At 40.7% G+C, this 21,544-nt stretch overlaps 1 protein-coding gene across 5 annotated transcripts in view; it reads left to right on the top strand.

Annotated features, from left to right (window-relative positions):
- hdac4 (histone deacetylase 4) overlaps positions 1-21,544 on the top strand; it is a 143,313-nt gene that overhangs the window by 53,906 nt on the left and 67,863 nt on the right. For 3 of the 5 annotated variants that reach the window (XM_061691206.1, XM_061691205.1, XM_061691209.1), the window contains 4 exons: positions 17,332-17,523; positions 17,616-17,761; positions 18,968-19,118; positions 20,483-20,603. In XM_061691206.1, the coding sequence (XP_061547190.1) occupies positions 17,332-17,523; positions 17,616-17,761; positions 18,968-19,118; positions 20,483-20,603 (610 nt within the window). Of the gene's footprint in view, positions 1-2,953; positions 3,155-17,331; positions 17,524-17,615; positions 17,762-18,967; positions 19,119-20,482; positions 20,604-21,544 lie in introns of those variants that run through there. The other 2 variants (XM_061691207.1, XM_061691208.1) reach the window with 2 other exon arrangements.

Below are 21,544 nucleotides of genomic sequence, written 5' to 3'. Positions count from 1 at the left end.
ATGCCACACAATAAATGGTCAAGCATGTCCCAAAAAATATTTATGGGAACGACTGTGCCAACATAACAAGCCATCTGAGTGAACAACTCACTCATACTATATGAACTTTGAGTGAGTAAAAGGTCTAATGATTGAGACATGATATAATTTACTCACTCGTGTCTTGATGTGCAGCCAGAGGTACACACAGCTCCTCCTCGTAGCTTCTGTCCTTAGCACAATGAATGCATGTTACAAATCCAGCGCATCAAGCGAAACTGAGTGGTTGGATGAGCGATTTGTTATTGATGACTATTGAATAATTTGTTGATTAGTGTTATTTAGTTATATATTTATTAGTGACTTTGATTGACACAAGCCTTACTTACACTGTTATAATGATTTTGAGTATTATTCGAGGGGGATAGGACGGACCCTGCTGCAAATATCGAAAAAACGCGATACATTGATGTTCCCCCAGGAATGTTAATATTGCCGATATGAATATTTTAAAGTGTAAATATACTGCAAACCGTCATCCCAAAAAGCTTTAATATCATTTCAAACTCATTTTCCAACATTAGCTTCAAGAATAAATATCTCACAGATGACTTCATAACTATGCGCCACAAGTGCGTGTGTATATTGGTTTCACACGCCATAAAAATACCAATTGTCCAGCAATAACAAGACTTTGGTCGTTTGCTAGCTTGAACCCTTTAATAGCCACTCAGCAGAGCAAAAACATACACATAATTTCCGCTATTAACCCAGCTACACTTAGCCTGTCCCTGGCATACAAAGATCTGTATCACTTCAACATACTTCCTTCACACCAATTTCTGCGTTCCTATTAGTCAGGGCTTTTGAAAATCACGTGACAACTTAAGGCGTGACAGAAAGAGTACAAAAAGATGGGAATAGGTAAATTCAAGAATAGCAAACTGAAAATATGTGATGATCTCCAATTGCAACATGCATTTTAGCTTTTAGCGATGCTGAATGAATTTATACATATCTGGCATTTTGTTTTAATGAAAGATATTGGAAGTACATTTATCCATACTTTATTTAATCAGTTTTAGTTACACACAGTAAAAACAAAAAAAAAACGAACTTACTGAAAAATATGCATTGATTCAAGGAACATTGAGATGCATGAATAATCATCACTGATCTTTGACCATGTTTCATGCTTCCCAATGCATGAGTGTTTACCTTCAGAGTTGGTTTGCTTGCTCCTCCACTGTGTCGGGTCATTGTCCTCCCCCGATGTCCTTCCCTGTTCTAAAAATGAAGAGGGGTTCGCGTATGATTTTGGCTCATTCTAAATAGCAAGCGCTCTTATCAGGGTCATGAAGCTTGGGTAAGTAAGCCTTTGACGTCAGTGATGTTTATCATGCTGATAACGGATCCTTTTTATCGATGCCAGGTGTTTGCGTATGTTTACCGATCGTAGAAAACCTGGTTTCCTAGATTCTATGCAGGACTTCAAAAATAGCTGTGAAAACACTGGCAGGCATGCACTTTGTGCCCAATGCACATGTGCATGCACACACATCTACACAGATAAAAATCAGCTTGATATGGGGAAGACATTATAGTTTATGAATTTCCAGATTTATGTGATATTAAGAATAGAGACCAGGATAAATCCTTTAAAAACTTAATGTGACCTATAACCTGTAAAATCCATCCATCCATTTTCAACACTGCTTATCCTGGTTAGGTTCACGGGGCGCTGGAGCCGGTCCCAGCTGACTTCAGGTGAAAGGCCGCCTACACCCTGAACTGGTCGCCAATTAGTTGCAGGGCACATATAGACACAGGCAACCATTAGCACTCACATTCACACCGTCACTGAGTGGGAACTGAACCCACGCTCCCTGCACCAAAGTCAGGCGAGTGTACCACTACACCATCAGTGACCCTGTACAGTCTTTTTGAAAAAAAATAAATGAGTTATGGTCCGATGAAATGAAGGTTGAGCATTCAACACAGTCTAAATGGGAGTCAGCACACACATAATAACTAGTTAACCCCTGCTTTTGTAGCAATAACCTCAACCGAACATTTCCTGTAGTTGCATGATAGATTTGTCAACAGAAGCGTTGGCATGTGCCAGTTATTTCTGTAAGTCTTCAGCTAACACGGTGTTTTTAAAATTTGTATTATTATTATTATTATTTTTTTATTAAAATTATTCATCGATGATTGGACTTCATGTTGGCTGACACCTGACTCTGATTAGCTCTTGGAGAATCCGTAGCCTGGAGGTTCACTGACTTTATTCTCCTGTGAATGCTTAAATGTTATTTTCAGTAAAAATATAAAAACATATATAATTGCTTATTAGTTTAAGCAGACTGTTTTTTTTCTTGTGATTTATTTTATCACATTTTTTTTTTCATTTTATGACCAATGTATGCATACTTTTAAGAAATTCCAAAGGGTTCACATACTTTTTCCTCCAACTGTAGGTTACATTAATTGTGGAAAATGTTGAGATTTTTTTGATGTCCCAAAATTCTGACATTTGAACTTGGGTGTGTCGACTTTTTATATCCACTTGATGTCTCTTTTCAAAGAAAAAAAAGTGGTTAGAGCATCAGAAGGCCAGGCCGTGCCACTCTCATCAAGTTATCGTCACAGAAACTGCTTGTACTGTTGGCCTGCTGGTGTGTAGGAGGGCTTTAGATAGGCAGAAATGTGTTTGCCTGTGTGTGGAAAAATTACACAAACCGAGCATGATATATCATGGAGCGTACCCCCCCCCCCCCCCCCCCCCCAAAAAAAAAAAATAATTCAACGCGGGTCAAATCTGACAGGCGAGAAAGCAGAAAGTGACTCCCTGAGAGGTGACTCCTGGATGCAAAGGAGAGAGAGTGAGAGCGAGTGGGAGGGGACCACGGCAGGCAGTGGAGGGAGGGGAGAGCGAGGCAGCCGGAGGGCAGACCCAAGCGCGTCAGTGAGGGAAAACGGAGACAGGCGAGAGACAGGCGAGAGTGGGAAAGAGCTCTCTCACTCTTCCCACAAGGAAAACACCATTTGTCTGCTGCTGTGTGTGTGTGTTTTTTTTAGGACTACACAGCTCACTTCAGAGTTACACTTTTTTTCTTTGGCTCGCACAAATCGCACACATTGCTTGGAGCGGACGGTAAAACGCAACTGATGGGTAAGAGGCTGTTGTTATTGTTATGCATGGAAGGGAACTGTGTTTGAAATACTTGCTCAGTAGTCCGCCCCCTACTCTTGACTTCACTTGTTTGCTTTGTGCCTGAGTAAATGTAGACTCAATCTGTGCTCTGCCGATTATCTTACCATTATTGTGTTTGTTCGGTGTTACTGTGCTTGACTGTGATCTCACTGTCGCTGTGTTCTCTCTCTTTCGCTCTCTCTCTCTCTCTCTCTCTCTCTCGCTCTCTCTCTCGCTCTCGTTGGATGAGTTGCTGTGTGTACATGTTAATTTGCTGCGTGGGCGTGCAGGCAGCCTTGAGTAGTGACAGTGTTTATTGAATGGTACTGATGTACAGAGACTCTCACACAGTGCGGCATTTAACTGAATGGAACAGATGGCAGAGGTTGCATCTGTGCCTCCCCGAAGCTTATTGTGTTCATGCATTCGGGCTAATGTGTGTGTGTATGCGTGTGTGTGTGTGTGTGTGTGTGTGTTTGCGTGCGTGTGCGTGCGTGCGTGCGTGTGTGTGTTCTAAAGTTTTGGTTTATTAATCCGTCAGAAGAAACTCCTCTGTTTGGTCTTTCACCATTTGCACAAATAAAGTTGAGGAAAAATAGGTTTACATTGTTTTTGTTTGTTTGTTTGTTTTAAGCACGGTGTGAGAGTGGTCAGGATGTCTGCCTCACAGTTCTGAGGTTCTGGGTTCCAATCCCAGAGTTTGTATGTTCTCCTCATGCTTGCATGCCTTTTCTGCGGGTACTCTGGCTTCTGGCATGTTCGATTCATTGAAGACGGGCCATAAATGATCATGTGAGTGGAAATTGTTTGTCTACACATACAATGATAGCTTATCTGACCAGTGCCCCGATTTCCGACATTTTGTGAGCCAAAATTTGCATTACAAGTTAGATTCAGAGCTGCTGCCGCTCGAGTAAAGTGGGAAAAAAAAGTATAGCTATAGTCGCAGCTGATCTTTTAGCTGTTTATTGAACAGGACTAACAGTCAAATGCAGAAATACAAAATGAAAGCACTCGCAAGGAGCATGGAGACAATATTCACACTGAACTAACCGGCTGGTAAACGGCCAACTATGTCAATCCAGGGTGTTCCCTGGCAAAAGTTATCTTTGGTTAATAGAAGACTCTAAATTGTCCATCGGCGTGAATGTGAGTGTTAATGGTTGTTTGTCTGTACATGTCCTTTCATTGGCTGGCGACCAGTTCAGGGTATAGCTCACCTCTTGCCAAAAGTGATCTTAGGTTACCTGGAGACTCACAATTATGCATTGGTGTGAGTGTGAATGGCTGTTTGTCTCGATTTGCACTGGCAACCAGTTCAGGGTGTGCCCCGCTTCTCTCTGCAAAAGTAATAGGTTAACTGGAGACTCTAAATTGGCCACTCTAAAATGGCCGTGGGTGTGAAATCGATTGTGAATGGTTGTTTGTCTATATGTGCCCTGTGATTGGCTGGCGACCAGTCCAAGGTGTGTCCCAGTTCTTTCACCAAAAGTCATCTTAGGTTAACTAAAGATGCATGAATGGTTGTTTGTCTATATGTACACTGACAATCAGTCCTGGCTGTACCACATAATGAGGACAAGAACTATAGAAAACAGACAGATGGATGCTTTTTTCAGGTGGTTATTGCATATTTTAGTTTGTGTATGTATTCAGTAAGCTTTTAAGATTTATTTTTATTTTGTTTTTATTTTTAAGATTACCTGGCGACCAGTCCAGAGTGTAGCGAAATAAGCATGATAGAAAATGGATGCATGGACAGACAAAAGACCAAAAATCTCACAAATAAAATGTAATTTAGCTATTTATAAACATTGAATAGATACAAAGTTACCACTGTGGTTATAATCCAGTTACTACATTGTTGTTTGGCCTTGGTCAGTCACATTTTGTCAAAACAAGACAAGTTAAAACTGCGAGCAGCGATGAACTGGGCCTTGCATGCGCTTTTTCATGGCAAATCCTTGAACTGATGAGCAAACCTTTTCACATGCTCCGCCCACATTGCATGGTGTTGTTAAAACAAGCTTGAGGATAGAGGCTCATTTGGGCAAATTCCCTAGTAGGAGTATGTCAAAGTACAAGCCCTGCTCCAAATCACTGGATTAGACCAAATAGGCCTGTTCAATTTTCGGCATTGGTCCTGCAGACTTTTTCATGTGCCCTGTTATGATAGACATGTCCACCCAGTTTCATGTCGATTGGTTAAACTGTCAGACAGGGTCTTATTTTTTTCAAACATTCCAGGGGGCTCTACTGATTGAGAGGCTTTGATGCCCTGCTCCATCCATATCACATATTGTGGTGTTGGATAAAAAGCTTCACAATTTAGCATTGCCCATCTGTCTAGGATACTTTCTTCCGACTGGGGGTTAATTTGGATGAATTACCTTGTACGAGTTAATCTAAGTATGAGCCCTACAATTCAACTCAAAATGTCTTCTTCACACCAAACACGCTACAGTAACAGTAACATTGGCCCTTGAGACATTTTCGTACGTCCTGTTATGATATACTGTACATGTCAACCCAATTTCCTATTTTTGGAGGGAACCGGTCTCGGGGGCTAATTGTTTTTGAAACCTTTCAGGGGTCACTACAGTGCACGAGGCTTCACACATCACATAGTGTCGGTTAAAAATCTTCATGAATTAGCGTTGCCCAGTCACTGATGGTGTAGTAGTACACTCGACTGAATTTGGTGCGGGCAGCGTGGGTTCAGTTCCCACTCAGTGATGGTGTGAATGTGAGTGCGAATGATTGTCCGTGTCTATATGTGCCCTGCGACTGACCGGCGACCAATTCAGGGTGTAGTCAACTGGGACAGGCTCCAGTGCCCCGCGACCCTGAACCGGATAAGCGGTGTTGAGAATGGATGGATGGATTAGTGTTGCACATCCCCCTATGATACCTGCTTCTGATTGGGGCTCATTGGGATAAATTCTGTAGTTGGAATTCACCCAAAATGTCTGATTCAAATTAAATTGGCCGACTTCCTGTCCAATTTTCGCCATGGGTCCTTGAGACTTTTTCATGCGTCCTGTTACGATAGAGGCGGCACGGTGGCCGACTGATTAGACTTGTTAAGTATAAGTGAATGAATTAAAGATATTAAAATAAAAAATGAGGATGAATTTTTATTTCATCATTCAAATATTTTTTTTGACTTTTCCGCATCTATAAATGATGCAAAAACTGTGGACCTTGACACAAAGGTTTGCCTATACTGTAATATGGTGTGTTTGTGAACCTTTTTTCTCTCTCCCCCCATTAGTTCATGCATACCTATACATTTATCCACAACATTATTATGAAATTATTAACTAAGACATTAATTTTCGGTGGCACGGTGACCGTCTGGTTAGCACATCTTTCCTCACAGTTCTGAGGACCCCGGTTCAAATCCGGCTTGCCAGTGTGGAGTTTGCATGTTCTCCCTGTGCCTGGGGAGGTTTCCTCCGGGTACTCCAGTTTCCTCACACATCCCAAAAACATCCATGGTAGCTTATTTGAAGACTCTAAATTGTACGTAGGTGTGAATGTGAGTGCGAATAATCGTTTGTTTATATGTGCCCTGCGATTGGCTGTCGACCAGCCTCGGCTGTACCCTGCCTCTTGCCCAGAGTCAGCTGAGATAGGCTACAGCATGTCCGCGATCCTAGTGAGGAAAAGCGGTCCGGAAAATGGATAGATGGATGTTGCGATAGACATATCCACGCAGTTTCATGGCGATTGATGAAACTGGTGTCAGGGACTTATTTTCCAGCGGGCACAATTTGAATAACTCAGGTGTAATATTTGGGGGAAAAAACTATCATCTTAACAGCGTGATACACGGCCAATGGTAGAACTTAACGTTGTATCAGTCTGTTTGCTTGTGAGACCAAACATTGAGTACAGTACACATCAACTATGTGTGGTGAAGCTGTCCAAAACATGGTCACAAGCTCAAGAATGGCTGTAGGACTCCACAATATACCCTACTCATGACATCCTTGTCAGCTGAACTAATGACTTCACAGGTGACTGCACGCCGCTGTGCGCTCTGCAGCATGTCCACTTGCTGCCGACACGCAGCTCTGCTTACCGCAAACACACTTTAATGACGCTTATTTGGAGAGCTGTAATGACTTTTTCTGAGGCAGGTCGGCTCGACCAGGAGACTGTCAGTAGAAGGTGACGAACACACATCTTCCTTTGAATTGTTGCGTTTACATCTGTAAAACACTTGTTGATTTTACTTGCACTCTGCGGCTTTGTGTGAGGATAAGCTACTGGGTCAGCTAGTGTGTCAGCTTCTAAAAAGCTCAATTAAGCATTGATTACAGTACATCCCCTTTCCCATGCTGCCACTTAACCTTTCATCAAGTCGCTTTGTTTGGCCCATTGATCGAAACTGCATATACTGTATAGCAGCTTTATAACAACACACCAATATGGTGAATGTCATTGTTGAAATTAGTGCAGGCACGGTGCTTGTTTGGTATCACCTTGAAGTAATGGGAGACAATGACAACTGCAGCGTGTTACTTATGGTAGGTCTACTCCGTAATTTTTTTTTTTTTGCAGAAAATCCCACTAGGATGTGTTTTACGTAGGACTGCTGATATTGCCTCATAGGCCAGTTGCATAATGAGCAAAGCGGCCGAAGGCGATTGAACTGGATAATCGCAACAAATATATGGTTGACAACTCACACCCGTACATCAGGCGACTGACCCTCACACGTACAACCAACTCGCTGCAGCGGATAATTCGCTACCCCTGGTGTTCTTCTTGGAGACACTGTTTTGAGGTGCCACATATACAGTACTATTGTTTTATTTTTTTTATTGAATCACAAACAACATGGCGTAATTATCAAGGATGAAATGGATCGCCCTGGCCGCTGTAACAATATTATAATAGAAAGAAAGGAAACCGCCGAGAAATAAAGGAGAAATGGAAATGATCGGCCTTACAGGTACATATTAAATTATAAATAAATTATAATCATAAAAAATTTAAATTAAAACATAAACTTAAGTATCTTTGTAATATATATATATATACACAGTAGATAGATGGATGGATGGATGGAACGGTTCACAAAATCCACAGTTGGTCTGTATCTCGGTTTTGTGGTTATGGGGTTTGGTTCGGTACACATTGATTTTATATTTTTGTTCTATCTAGGCCAGCGGCATATAGTGACAGGCAGAACAATTAAATGCTCTTCCATTGGATGACACAAGGTACAACAAACCTGTGGATTCACCTTTGCAATTCTTACAACAGAAGTCATGGCTCCTTGCAAATTTATCAGCTCTGTGTTCAACTAAACAAGCCCAGACTTCACACGAAGTCCATCTGTGACTGAATTGAGACAAGATCAATGTTTCATTATTCATAATTTTAAAGATATTTTTGTTTAGTGGTTGACTGTGTGTTTTTTATAATCTGTAATAGATGCCTTGCCTCAACAAAGGTCTACTGATGGTAATCATATGTGAATAAGCTCAGCCCATGTATAAAGTTCACTCCACATCATTTTTATGTTACTTGCTGCATTGAGATACTCTATGCTTCCAGTCAGGTCCATAAATATTGAAACATGGACACAATTATCATCTTTTTGGCTCTAAACACCACCTCAATGGATTTGAAATGAAACTAGCAGGATATGCTTTAACTGCAGACTGTCAGCTTTAATTTGAGGGTATTTACAGCCAAATCAGGTAAATGGTGTAGGAATTACAGCAGTTCGTCTTTATGCCTCCAAGTTTTTAAAGGCTAGCTCGCTGCATCCTAGCATTGCATACGCTCGGGTGAAGCAAAGTTTCCGTGGTAATCAAAACACCTCACAAACCTAGCCATTTCAAGTGAGTTGTAATTCTACGTCGTCTGTTATATGTACTAGAGATCTTGCGTAGGAGAGATAAAGACCCAGAAGTACCACCGTAGACCTACTACTTCTACAGAGACTGTATCTTTTCTCTACAACCCAGAATCTTTATTGACAAGACCCACTGCAATATGATTGGGTCCTGTATCGCTGGAGGGCATGACATACAGGGTAGATGATGTGTCCATGGCGCTATCTTGGCTAACTTGCTACTTTGCTCCAGTGTACACACTGCTTCACCTCAATGGTAAATGAGAAAAAAAGTTAGTGTTATGAACCGTATAAGACATACACATGCAGACCGAACCGAAACAGTCGAACCAAACCGTTTGGACGGTGCTCAAAACCTGTTCCACACACACATTGTTGTGAAAAGTCATGTGATACCAGATGCCATTTTTGATTGGTCATTACATCTGTGACATTGGGATGCCATTTGCCTACGATTAAAATTTCGAATCACAGCAAAACTAGTTGTTGTGTCGCACAGTGTGCAGCGGACCTAAAATACTTTTTTATTAGAAGTTATAGGCTGTTCTTCATCTGTCTTATCATTTGACCATTTTCCCTTCCCTAAGAAGTTCTCTAAAGTTCTCACACCACCAGTGACAAGCAGTTATCGGTTAGCATGACAAGCTAACGTAGCCTCATCACTTAATGCTCCTTGTCAAACAGCACAAACCAGATGGAACTTAAATGAACAAAAGCACTCATAAGATCCAGAACACAATGTTTAAACAACAAAGTCCTTTGTTTACAATTTTTTTTTGTAAATGAGACAGCATCCCAACGGGAGTGGAAAAAGAATCCAAACACTTCTGCTCAGTCATCCACGTGACTACTGGCACATGTCTCCAACCATCATTGTTCTGAAATGCTTGGTAGCACTGGAAAAAATACTTGTGTGAATGTGTGTCATTTTACTTTATGGTAACTTGGCATATTCTTCTCTTCTCACATTATTCTTCTTGTGTTACCACCCGCCGCCCTTTCAGGAAAACTGTAACCAAAAGCCGAAGGAAGGAGACAAAACACACACACAGTTAATCCTTTGATGTTGGCTGAAATACCGTAATATCTACTGAGGTGGATTTTTGATTTGTTGTCTTTATTGAAGACAAAAGGTGCAGCAAACATAAACTCACAAGAGTAGAATACTTCCAGGTTTAAAGAGGTGCACTGACAGCTTGTGTTTTTCACCAAAATGTTGGTTAAATTCCAAACTGCACAACCTTTGCTGTGCTCAAACTTCATGGTACTGTACAGAAAACTACTTTACACTATTGTCATTGCAAATGATTGCATTGTTGTCATATTTATTTCAACTCATCCACTCCCATGGATGTTCATATTTGTTAACTGGACCAACCGTTTACTGCCACAGACATGTTTTTTATCAAGTACGTTTTTCAATGGGCAGACATGGACGAGTGTCTCGGCCAGCTTGTCAGTGAAATTAATTATTATGGACAGATCCCTGAAGATGGGGGCGCGGTCAGCACAACCTTTGAGTAGAAGAGAAAGATTAGGGGTGAATCTCAGATTGTCAATCGATTGTCGATTATAAGGGAGAAAAATTTCAACATGTAGGAAGTCGGATAAATTGATGGTATAAACCGAGTCTATGTTGTGGTAGGTAGTAGAAAGTGTGTGTAACGATCATGACAAAAGATGACGCAGTTCATTGAGTGAATGACGAAAGCCATGTAAAAATAACACCAACATTCAACTTGAACCATTAACCCCTTTCTCAGTGTTATTTTTGTTGTTTTGTGGTGGTTTTTGCTTTTGTGGTGTCACAAAAGCAAAAATAAAATAAAATAAATAATAATAATAATACAACCCCAATTCCAATGAAGTTGGGACGCTGTGTTAAACATAAATAAAAACAGAATACAATGATTTTCAAATCATGTACAACCTATATTTAATGGAATACACTACAAAGACAAGATATTCAATGTTCAAACTGATAAACTTTATTGTTTTGAGCAAATGATCATTAATTTAGAATCTTATGGCTGCAACACGTTCCAAAAAAGCTGGGACAGGTGGCAAAAAATACTGAGAAAGTTGAGGAATGCTCATCAAACACGTTTGGAACATCCCACAGGTGAACAGGCTAATTGGGAACAGGTGGGTGCCATGATTGTGTATAAAGGCAGCGTCCCTGAATTGGTCAGTCATTCACAAGCAAAGATAGGGCGAGGTTCACCTCTTTGCGAACAAGTGCGTGAGATAATAGTCGAACAGTTTAAGGACAATATTCCTCAATGTACAATTGCAAGGAATTTAGGGATTTCATCATCTGCGGTCCATAACATCATCAAAAGGTTCAGATAATCTGGAGAAATCACTGCATGTAAGCAGCAAGGTCGAAAACCAACATTGAATGCCCGTGACCTTCGATCCCTCAGGCGGCACTGCATCAAAAACCGACATCAATGTGCAAAGGATATAACCACATGGGCTCAGGAACACTTCAGAAAACCAATGTCAGTAAATACATCCGTAAGTGCAACTTGAAACTCTACTATGCAAAGCAAAAGCCATTTATCAACAACACCCAGAAACGCCGACAGCTTTTCTGGGCCCGAGCTCATCTAAGATGGACTAATGCAAAGTGGAAAAGTGTTCTGTGGTCCGACGAGTCCACATTTCAAATTTTTTTTGGCAAATTGTGGACGTCGTGTCCTCCGGGCCAAAGAGGAAAGGAACCATCCCGACTGTTATGGACGCATAGTTCAAAATCCAGCATCTGTGATGGTATGGGGCTGTGTTAGTGCCAATGGCATGGGTAACTTACACATCTGTGAAGGCACCATTAATGCTGAAAGGTACATACAGGTTTTGGAGAAACATATGCTGCCATCCAAGCAACGTCTTTTTCATGGACGCCACTGCTTATTTCAGCAAGACAATGCCAAACCACATTCTGCACGTGTTACAACAGCGTGGCTTCGTATTAAAAGAGTGCGGGTACTCGACTGGCCTGCCTGTAGTCCAGACCTGTCTCCCATTGAAAACGTGTGGCGCATTATGAAGCTTAAAATACGACAACAGATGAAGCTGTACATCAAGCAAGAAAGGGAAATAATTCCACCAACAAAGCTTCAACAATTAGTGTCCTCAGTTCCCAAACGTTTATTGAATGTTGTTAAAAGAAAACGTGATGTAACACAGTGGTAAACATGACCCTGTCCCAGCTTTTTTGGAACGTGTTGCAGACATAAAATTCCAAGTTAATGATTATTTGCTAAAAACAATAAAGTCTATCAGTTTGAACATGAAATATCTTGTCTTTGTAGTGTATTCAATTAAATATAGGTTGAACATGAGTTGCAAATCATTCTTCTCTGTTTTTATGTTTAACACAACGTCCCAACATCATTGGAATTGGGGTTGTAATAATAAGCGTCAGTCAGTGTTCTGTTCGCCGATGTATTTTTGCAAAAAACTTTTTTTCTCCACTTTTTGATTTGAATCCTATATTTCTGGTAAAACCTGGGGCCGATCACCGATCAGTGAGTTTGAAAAAACGATAACCAATCACCGATCCCATCACAAGATGGAGGAATGTGTCTATTTAAATGACCTGTTCATTTACTGTTTATACTAGTGTACTTAATTGCTCAAAAAATTATATTTACAATAAATAATGTATCTTTGTTCCTCCATTTATGCCAGTGAGGCATAGTGACATACAGAACAAATGAATGGTCTTGTATTAGATGGCAGGAAGTAAATACAGTAATTAATGTATCCACTTTTTGTGACATTTTTGTTTGTTGGTGTGCTGTGAGATTTTTAATTGTAAAATATGTTCCTTGGTTCCATAAAGGTTACAAATCACTGCTCTAGTCAGATCGTGTATTCTAATCAGTCAGGTCAAACCAACATTACATGACCGAAATAATGGGTGCTAACTTACTGTAATTAAATTACTTCACCCACACCGAAACCTTAGAGCATGATTCAACAGAACGGCGGCATGTTTACGTCCAACCGTTCGTGGTACCACTAGCCAGCTAGGGTACATAACATTTAATTGCCCACTCGTGAGCCGTATCGTATTAAAAGTACGTGAACATACCTCAAGCAAGCCTTAAACGAACGTCCTCTCCTGTCCTGAGCACCGGTGACCACCAACACACATGTTTTCCCATTTTGTCCTTATAATACAGTTGGCGCAATTCACTCTTGTTTTCGTCGCCACGGTAACGAGTGTATCTGGTCGCATTTGAGTTGACAAGATAAAGCCCAGTGATCGTTAAAAAAACGGGATGCAGTGGTATCGGAATACAAGATTTTATTTCAGTAGTCTGACAGTTCAATCGTAAAAGAGCAAATTTGTCTTGTAGTTTGATCTGGGCATTACGTGTTGTCTGTCTCAGACGTGTTGTCTGTTCCACACCGCCGACGTGTTTTTTGTTTTTTTAAATAACTTTATTGGCCTATACCGATCAGTCCGATAAAATCGGTGTAAAGTCTACTGATTAATACAGAACAGCAAAGACTATAACCTTTTTTTTCTGGAGAAAAAAGACAGTCTACTCTTTCTTTCAGTAGGTTTGGTGCTTATATTGTGACAGGACACAACAATTTTATGTCGGTCTTGAAAGATAAGTTAAAATGCTCTCAAACGGCTGCTAATACAGGGAACTCGGCGAGCAGTGAATGAGTTAAGCATGAAAAATCTACTGTAAAAACCTGTATGAATTTCTTCTAATGTGAGGGGAGATGAGTTACAAGTGACAGACTTGTGTTTGTAGTGAACAGTGTTACTTTAAGCATGGTACACGCATACAGATTGTTAGTATCTTGACCATGTTAGCGACCCGACAGATCGGCATTGGCCAAACACATAAGGATTTGCGAATGTACTGTAAATATTCAACAAGTTTAACTTTTACGCTTGTTGGCCACAACAATTGTCCGAGCAGATCGGGGAGGAAACCCCTCTTTTAACACACCCAACACCACAGGATAATCGTTCAGGATCATCTTTTTTGAGACATCCCATTATTGGGTCTTTGCGGACCTTAGTCAGAATGGGCAGCAAATGTTCTATTTCGGCCCAATTATTGGTATGTGTTTACCCCACTTATGTCTGCTTTCTCCCTCACAATCTTGTGTTATTGTGTGAATCAGGATGATCAAACTAGCATGCAAACCACATCATTCAAGACTCACTCAATGAAACTAGCTTGTTCCCTATTCAAAATTAGGGACCACCCCAACATTAATTGTCCCTGGCATCAAGATCTCAAACACACCCTTTATAAGTAAAAAAGACACACACAAACTGATGCACCAGAATTTCTGGTCCTGCCACACCCTTTTTTCTCTCTTTGCTGTCCTGTTGACGGGGTGTCAAGTGTCCTCCCTCCTTGAAATACTGCCCGGTACCAAAACGGTGTCAATGACTATCTCGGCAAGAAACTGCATCTCCATTCGCCACCTCATTGGTCAGCGGGGTGCTCAGGACTTCCAGGATAGGTCGGAGATGCTTGCCAAAGGGTCGGAGGTATTGATGAGTGGCAGGGGAAATTTAATGATACTTAAGGGAATTTGATCTCAAACTTCAGATAACTAGCACACATAAAGAATTCATCGAGATTGAGTCTGGTTGCTTATTTTTTCCTAAAGCAAATTGATGCCCTACGTTTTCACACGTAAAGTGACAATCATCTATGTGGTTCGGGTTTCAAATCTCACCACCGACCTTCCTCAGCTCTGGTTTTCACCCACATTTCGAAAACATGCCTTTTAGCTGAGCACTTTATGCCTAGGTGTAGCCTGTTTTTCTTAACAAAAGTTACCTGAAGGATCAAAAATTTTCATACGTGTGAATGGGAGTTTGACAGCTATTTTAAATGGACAAACTGAAGTTGTACACTACAACGTGTGTCATGTTAATTAATGCACTCAAATATAGAAATACTAATGCATATTATATTAAAACATGATTACATTATTTTAACTTGTCTGGCAGGGCTATTAACCTGCTCCATACTACAGTACATTTAAACAGAGGTAGACTCAGTATAACTTCTGTGCTCTACTGAGCATAATCCATTTTCTATTGAAGCTTTTATAAACTATCCAAACAAGGTCAATGTCAATGTATTCAGAGAGGGAAAAAGAGAAATGTCTGCTGGTTTTCATACGTCTCTCACCAAAGGTAATCTTAGATTTAATTGAAGACTCTAAATTGTCCATAAGTCTGAATGTGAGTGTGAACGGTCATTTATCTGCAACTTGCGAATGACTCGTCCAGGGTGTTCCTGTTCCCTTACCAAAAGTCAGGTAGGATAGGCACTGAGCAATCCGCCACCGTAATGAGGACAAGCGCTTTAGCAAATCATCTCGATTGGCTGATGCAGTATTCATCTTCAACTGTCCATTTTATCTTCAGTAATAATCACGACAACTCAAACTGCACAGTCCGATAGTCAATGTCTAATGCCACGTTCCGTCTTTAATGGGACAGTCATTTTCACAGCCTGAGCAACATTACAGCATTCAACAGACATAATTAACCCATCAAGCTGTTCTTGTGTTATTCCTCTCCACACTACGTTATACGTTTCTTGCAACGTGCATGAGTAGGCTGCTAACAAAAACACTCAAAGCAACAATATGTACTAAGTGTAGAAAAACAAAAGCTTCCATTTCATTTGAATGGCCTGCTGGCTGGCATCCTTGTTGTTACCACGGTCACGTTATTGAGTTTTTAGCCACTTAACACTATTCTTTACAGTGGCAGACATACTCATTAACTGCACTTCACGACTATATAGTGCACATCCCAATTGTGCGAAAAAGTGAAAGACGCAAACACACACATGCTGAGAGTAAGCCTCTATGCGTGTCAGCAAATCTCCACTGCAGACCTCACGTAGCAGTGGGATTGTTTTTCCTCTCTGCTGCCATATTTCATCACTCAAGTCAAGTGTGCGCGCGAGACTCTTCTCCCCTTTTTACCCCAGTCGGTGTGCTTCGATGAAAAAATGAATGGAGTGTGTTGGGACCACGTGTGTTTACAGTACACAGCAGTCAGGTTAAAAGGGCAATTTTCTTGTCGCAAAACTACACAGAGAAAATGATATCTGCCCATGTTCATTACTGGCATGTTATATTTTTAGAAGGTGTTTTTTTTTAGGCTAATGCTCATACACAATGTGTACAACTCTAATAACAGAGTTAAGTCACTAGTGAGCCAATGTCACAAGCAATCTCAAGTATAGTACTGCCATAATGCTGCAGTTTGAAGGCATGTTGTGCAACAAGTGTTTAGGCTTTTAGTTGTTTCTTTTGGGTGAACAAAGTCGGAGATGATATTTACAGAATTATGTAAAATTAGAACTTCTTACGTATTAGTTTGCGTGGCACGAGGTTGATCATTAAGTCCATATTGAGTATGGATAAAAAAAGACACTGCCAACGTGGAGATGTTAAAGGAGGACTGTCTAAGACAGACAGACAGCATGTCTGCCACCCTGCAGCCTATTTAGGCAGTTGGGCCTGAATTAAGTGTAATTTTTTAGTTATGTGAACATTTTCAGCTTGACTATTTGTGAATTAAATTATTTTCTTTGAAGAATGAAAGACCTTTCATCCATCCATCCATTTTCTGTACTGCTTTTCCTCACGAGGGTCGCGGGCGTGCTGGAGCCTCTCCCAGCTATCTTCTGGCGAGAGGCGGGGTACACCCTGAACTGGTCGCCAGCCAATCGCAGGGCACATATAAACTAACAGCCATTCGCACTCACATTCACAACTACAGGCGATTGAGAGTCACCAGTTAACCTACCATGCATGTTTTTGGGATATGGCAGGAAACCGGAGTACCCGTAGAAAACCCACGCAGGCACGGGGAGAACATGCAAACTCCACACAGGCAGGGCCGGGATTTGAACTCCGGTCCTTAGAACTGTAAGGCAGATGTGCTAACCAGTCGTCCATCATGCCGCCCAATCAAAGATCTTTTCAATAAAAATAGATTTTCTTTTTCAAATTAACCTCTTAATTGCTTCATACATATTAACATATTCAAATCCCCTGAAAAAAAATTATTCGCTTTAACGTTGAACAACAAATGAAAAATGTATAATTTTACTCTATTCACTAAAAATGAGGATGTTGTTGTTCATTTGAACTCTTCACATGCTGCATATAGTTGCCGTCAGGTTGTTTGGTTGTTTTTCCATCTTTGTGATCTTTTTCTCTTTTCATATTTTCTTTGGTTTTTTTTTATGTTCTTCCCTAGTTGACGTGAGCACGGCAGCACTGCCCACGCAGGTGCCCCCCACGACCACAACAATTCTCCCTATGGACCTGCGGATGGTTGACCACCACCACCAACAGAACCCCTATGGATTACTCCCCCAGCCACACCCGGCACCGCCCACTTCCACTGCTTGCCCCACATCTAATGAGCCAGGCAATGGGCCAGTCATTAGTAAGTGGCGTTGATCTCTGAGTGATGAGGTCTCAATTCATGTGCGGTCAGAGGTTGATTATTATTATGATTTTCTTTTAACCCATCTGCAGGCCACCAAGAGCAACAGCTGCAGCAGGAGCTGGTGGCTCTCAAACACAAGCAGCAGCTCCAGAGACAGTTACTTATTGCTGAGTTTCAGAGGCAGCATGAGCAGCTGTCCAGGCAGCATGAAGCCCAGCTACATGATCATATCCAGGTGAGGTAAAACATGATAAACCAGTGTCAAGGATGACCCATCCATCCATTTAGTATAAAATCATCTTTTGAGAATTATATTAATTATATTAAATACAGTGGTACCAAAGTGATACCAAATTAATTCAGTCTGTGACCACAGTCGTATTTTCAAAAGTATGCCATTAATCTGTTCCAGCCTCCCCCCAAAAAAAACAAACAGAAAAATGTAATGTGTTGTAATAAGACAAATAGAACAATATTTTACTTTAGTAATAACAATTAAATAACAATTAAATAAAATGTAAAAAATTCAACAGTTTGTGCATCATGATTACCATATTTTCACGAACATAGGGCGCACCGTATTAAAAGGCACAGTCTCAGTTACGGGGTCTATTTCTGTATTTAACACATACATAAGGCGCACCGTATTATTGGCTGAATAGCGATAATTTGTGAATAATTGATGCTCATTATAATTGCTTTGAAAAAAAAAAAAGTTTTTTTTTGAAAAACAAATTCACCCAGCCAATCGCAGGGCACACATGTTTTTGGGACGTGGGAGAAAACCGGAGTGCCCGGAGAAAACCCACGGAGGCACGGGGAGAACATGCAAACTCCACACAGGATTTGAACCCCGGTACTCAGAACTGTGAGGAAGATGTGCTAACGAGTCGCCCACCGTGCCGCCCACAATACAACACCACCCCAAAATAATTTTCAGTTGGTAATTTAATTGACTACAAAAAAATCAGCTAATCTATTACACTTTCATTGATTAAAGTGGTAAAGTAAGCGCAGACCGCCGTGAGCGCAGACTGCGATGTAGACGGTTGGTACCCGGCGACCCCCTGACCAGACAAAGTCTTTAAAGTCATTAGACGTCAGTAGGGTATACCTTTCCACCGCTAGTTAGAATGTATTGTAATGCTCCCATAAGTGCTCAAGGATAGACACCGTTGCCAGTGCACTTTCAATCGCTTTATTGAACAAAATAATGTTCATAATCATGTAATCTCATCTGTGTTTGTTAGTTTTATAGTGACAGATAAAGTTAGATGTCGGAGTTGTTGTGACTCTTATATTTGAATTGCAAACCTTGCATGTTGCCATTCTCTTTCCCCCCCTATTTTAGTATAAAAAACATAATCCTTGAACCATTGCTTTTTTCCCTTCCCCACATCATGCAATTCCTCTGTTTAGCTGCTCTCTCTCTCACCAACAGCACCAACAGGATTTAATGACGTTGAAACATCAGCAGGAGCTGTTGGAGCATCAGAGGAAGGTGGAGCAGCAGCGCAATGAGCAGCAGTTGGAGAAGCAGCACCGGGAACATAAGCTACTGCAGCTCAAAAACAAGGAGCGGGGCCAAGAAAGTGAGTAGATATCCTACACAAAGGATCATTTGAAGGAAAATGATTTTTCCCTTTGTAGTCACTGTCTTATCTCTTGGGAAACACTGACTCACTTTGTGGCAGCAAGTGTTATAGAGCCTTGACCTTTGTTTCCCTTCTACCCCAGGGTCAATCCATACAGCCTGGCAGCTAGAACCCACACACTCACTTTAGGGCAGTGTTTTCCATCCTTTATTGAGCCAAGGCATATATTAGAGCCACTGACAACTGGAGTGGAGCAACTCCATTTTTGTCATATTGCAGGAGAGTGATTTAAGGTTTTATGACTGCAGTAAAGTCTATGAGCCATGAGTGATGCAATTTAAAATCTTAATCTTAAAATCTTGGTGGTTAATACTTCTTTTGGATATTTTTTTTGTCCAGAAATTGTGGTCTTCAGATTTTGGTATTCTATACTCACTTATACCGCAGACAAATTCATTGGTCCATGATTGTCAATAAAACACTCAACTGTCTTCGCTCTCTGTTCACAATGCAAAGCACCCACCCCCCCGCCCCCCCCCCCCACCCCGATCTCTGATCCAGCTGTTTTATTAACTGATCTTGTCAATTTTCTGCCCCAAAAGATTAGATTCAGACCTGCAACTAATGATTAAAAACATCTAATTCATTCCAGTATTATTGTTTGAAAACTTTGTGAGGGTTGCTGTACATGATCACTGCACCTGTTTTTTAGCCTGTTTTCAACCTTTTATTCACCATGTGCTATGATGTAACATTTAATTGTTCTTTCTGTCACTATACGCCACTGGTAAGATAGATGAACGAACATGTATTATTTTTAGTCAATAAATAAAAAATATGTCACTCTGGAACGAAGGGAACTTGATGGTCTGTCCTGAGACACCGATGTTCACATTGGTTGGGAATCACTGCCTTAGGGAGATACAGCTAAAAAAGCAATTGATGGCAAGACCAAGTGGCATTTATTTTGTCATTTCTTGTTCACATTTGGTAAAGCGCTAATTTGTTTGTTTTTATTGTTTTTATTTTCATTTTTTTGCATAGAGTGAGTGTGAAAAGTGTATTGTTTTTTTCCAGTGCAGATTATATTTACAGTTTGAAGTTTAACCAATGCGAAAACCCGAGAGCTTTCTATGGATGAAAAACAAGCACAAACAATCAACGTAGCAATCAGTTGATTTCTTCGTCATTCATAATGTTACCATGCACCTCTGTGGATTTTATTCACAGTGTTGTGTCCAAAGATCCGCAAAGCTGCAATAATGACTTGTTCATCAAGACGTTTTTAGAGTCCTTGATTCCTGATGAGGTTTTCTGAGTGGACAAGATAAGTCACTTTTCTTCCTGTGTGTTTGTCTCAGGTGCGGTGGCCAGCACAGAGGTAAAGATGAGACTTCAAGAGTTTGTCCTGAACAAGAAGAAAGCCTTGGCTCAGCGAAACTTAAACCACTGTCTGCCCAGTGATCCACGCTACTGGTATGGGTGAGTGTCAACCTACAAATGTACAGCGTTTAACAAATGTTTGAAACAACCACCAGATCGTAAGGTTTGTTTCATTTTAGTAGTTGAATGTCATGCTTGATTCATCACGACATCTCAGAGAAGCCCAGGGAGTAGGCTGAAATTCAGGTACAAAAAGGGAGGTTTGCAATTTCCCATTCTTTTTCAAAATAATAAAATGTTGAGAAAACGAAAGAGTCCGAATAAAAGCACATCATGATGTTGGATGGTCACTTTCCGGCATATGGTCTAATACATTGGTTAATCAATTAAATTAAATCACATCATAATGCTAGATTTTATCTTTATGGCAGGTGGTCTATTAAGTTTGTATTTAAGCACTGCATACATTTATGTACAAACTTCAACAGTGATGTTTTGAAATAAATTGTAATAGAAAGAGTCTGCATTAAAGCACACGATGATGTTAGGGGTCTCTTTATGGAAGGTGCTCTAATACAATAGTTTAGCAATACATATATTTTCTGTAGAGAAGTCAAACGTGATGTTTTATAATAAATGGTAAAACTTTCAGAGCACGCTGAAATTGAAAGAGTACACATTAAAACATGTTGTCATTGATTGAAAGCTGACTCTTTCTAAACCAAATTTGTGAAGGTGAGGGTTTGAGAAAGAAACAACAATTGGCGCCTCACCTGCATTTCAGTGTTTGAAGAGTGGAAAGCGAATATTTCGGGTATTTAGACCTCCATAGAGTGACTCTCTAACATGGACTTAGTATAAAAGTGTCAATTACTTTTTAAAAAACACCTTGGTTTTGTCATACAAGTGTCCAGAAAAGGCCCCTCTGGGAGCTACTTCTGTTTGACCCAGTTTTGTTTCCGCTTTGTCCACATTTGGCTAAGACCGCCCACTTTCCTCTGATTGGTTGTCTCCTTGTGCACTTGTGAGAGGACACGCGT

Source organism: Phycodurus eques, chromosome 12 (assembly GCF_024500275.1).
Source record: "Phycodurus eques isolate BA_2022a chromosome 12, UOR_Pequ_1.1, whole genome shotgun sequence".
Lineage (NCBI taxonomy): Eukaryota > Metazoa > Chordata > Actinopteri > Syngnathiformes > Syngnathidae > Phycodurus > Phycodurus eques.
Note: the sequence above shows the minus strand (reverse complement) of the source record. Positions and strands in the feature narration are given on the sequence as shown.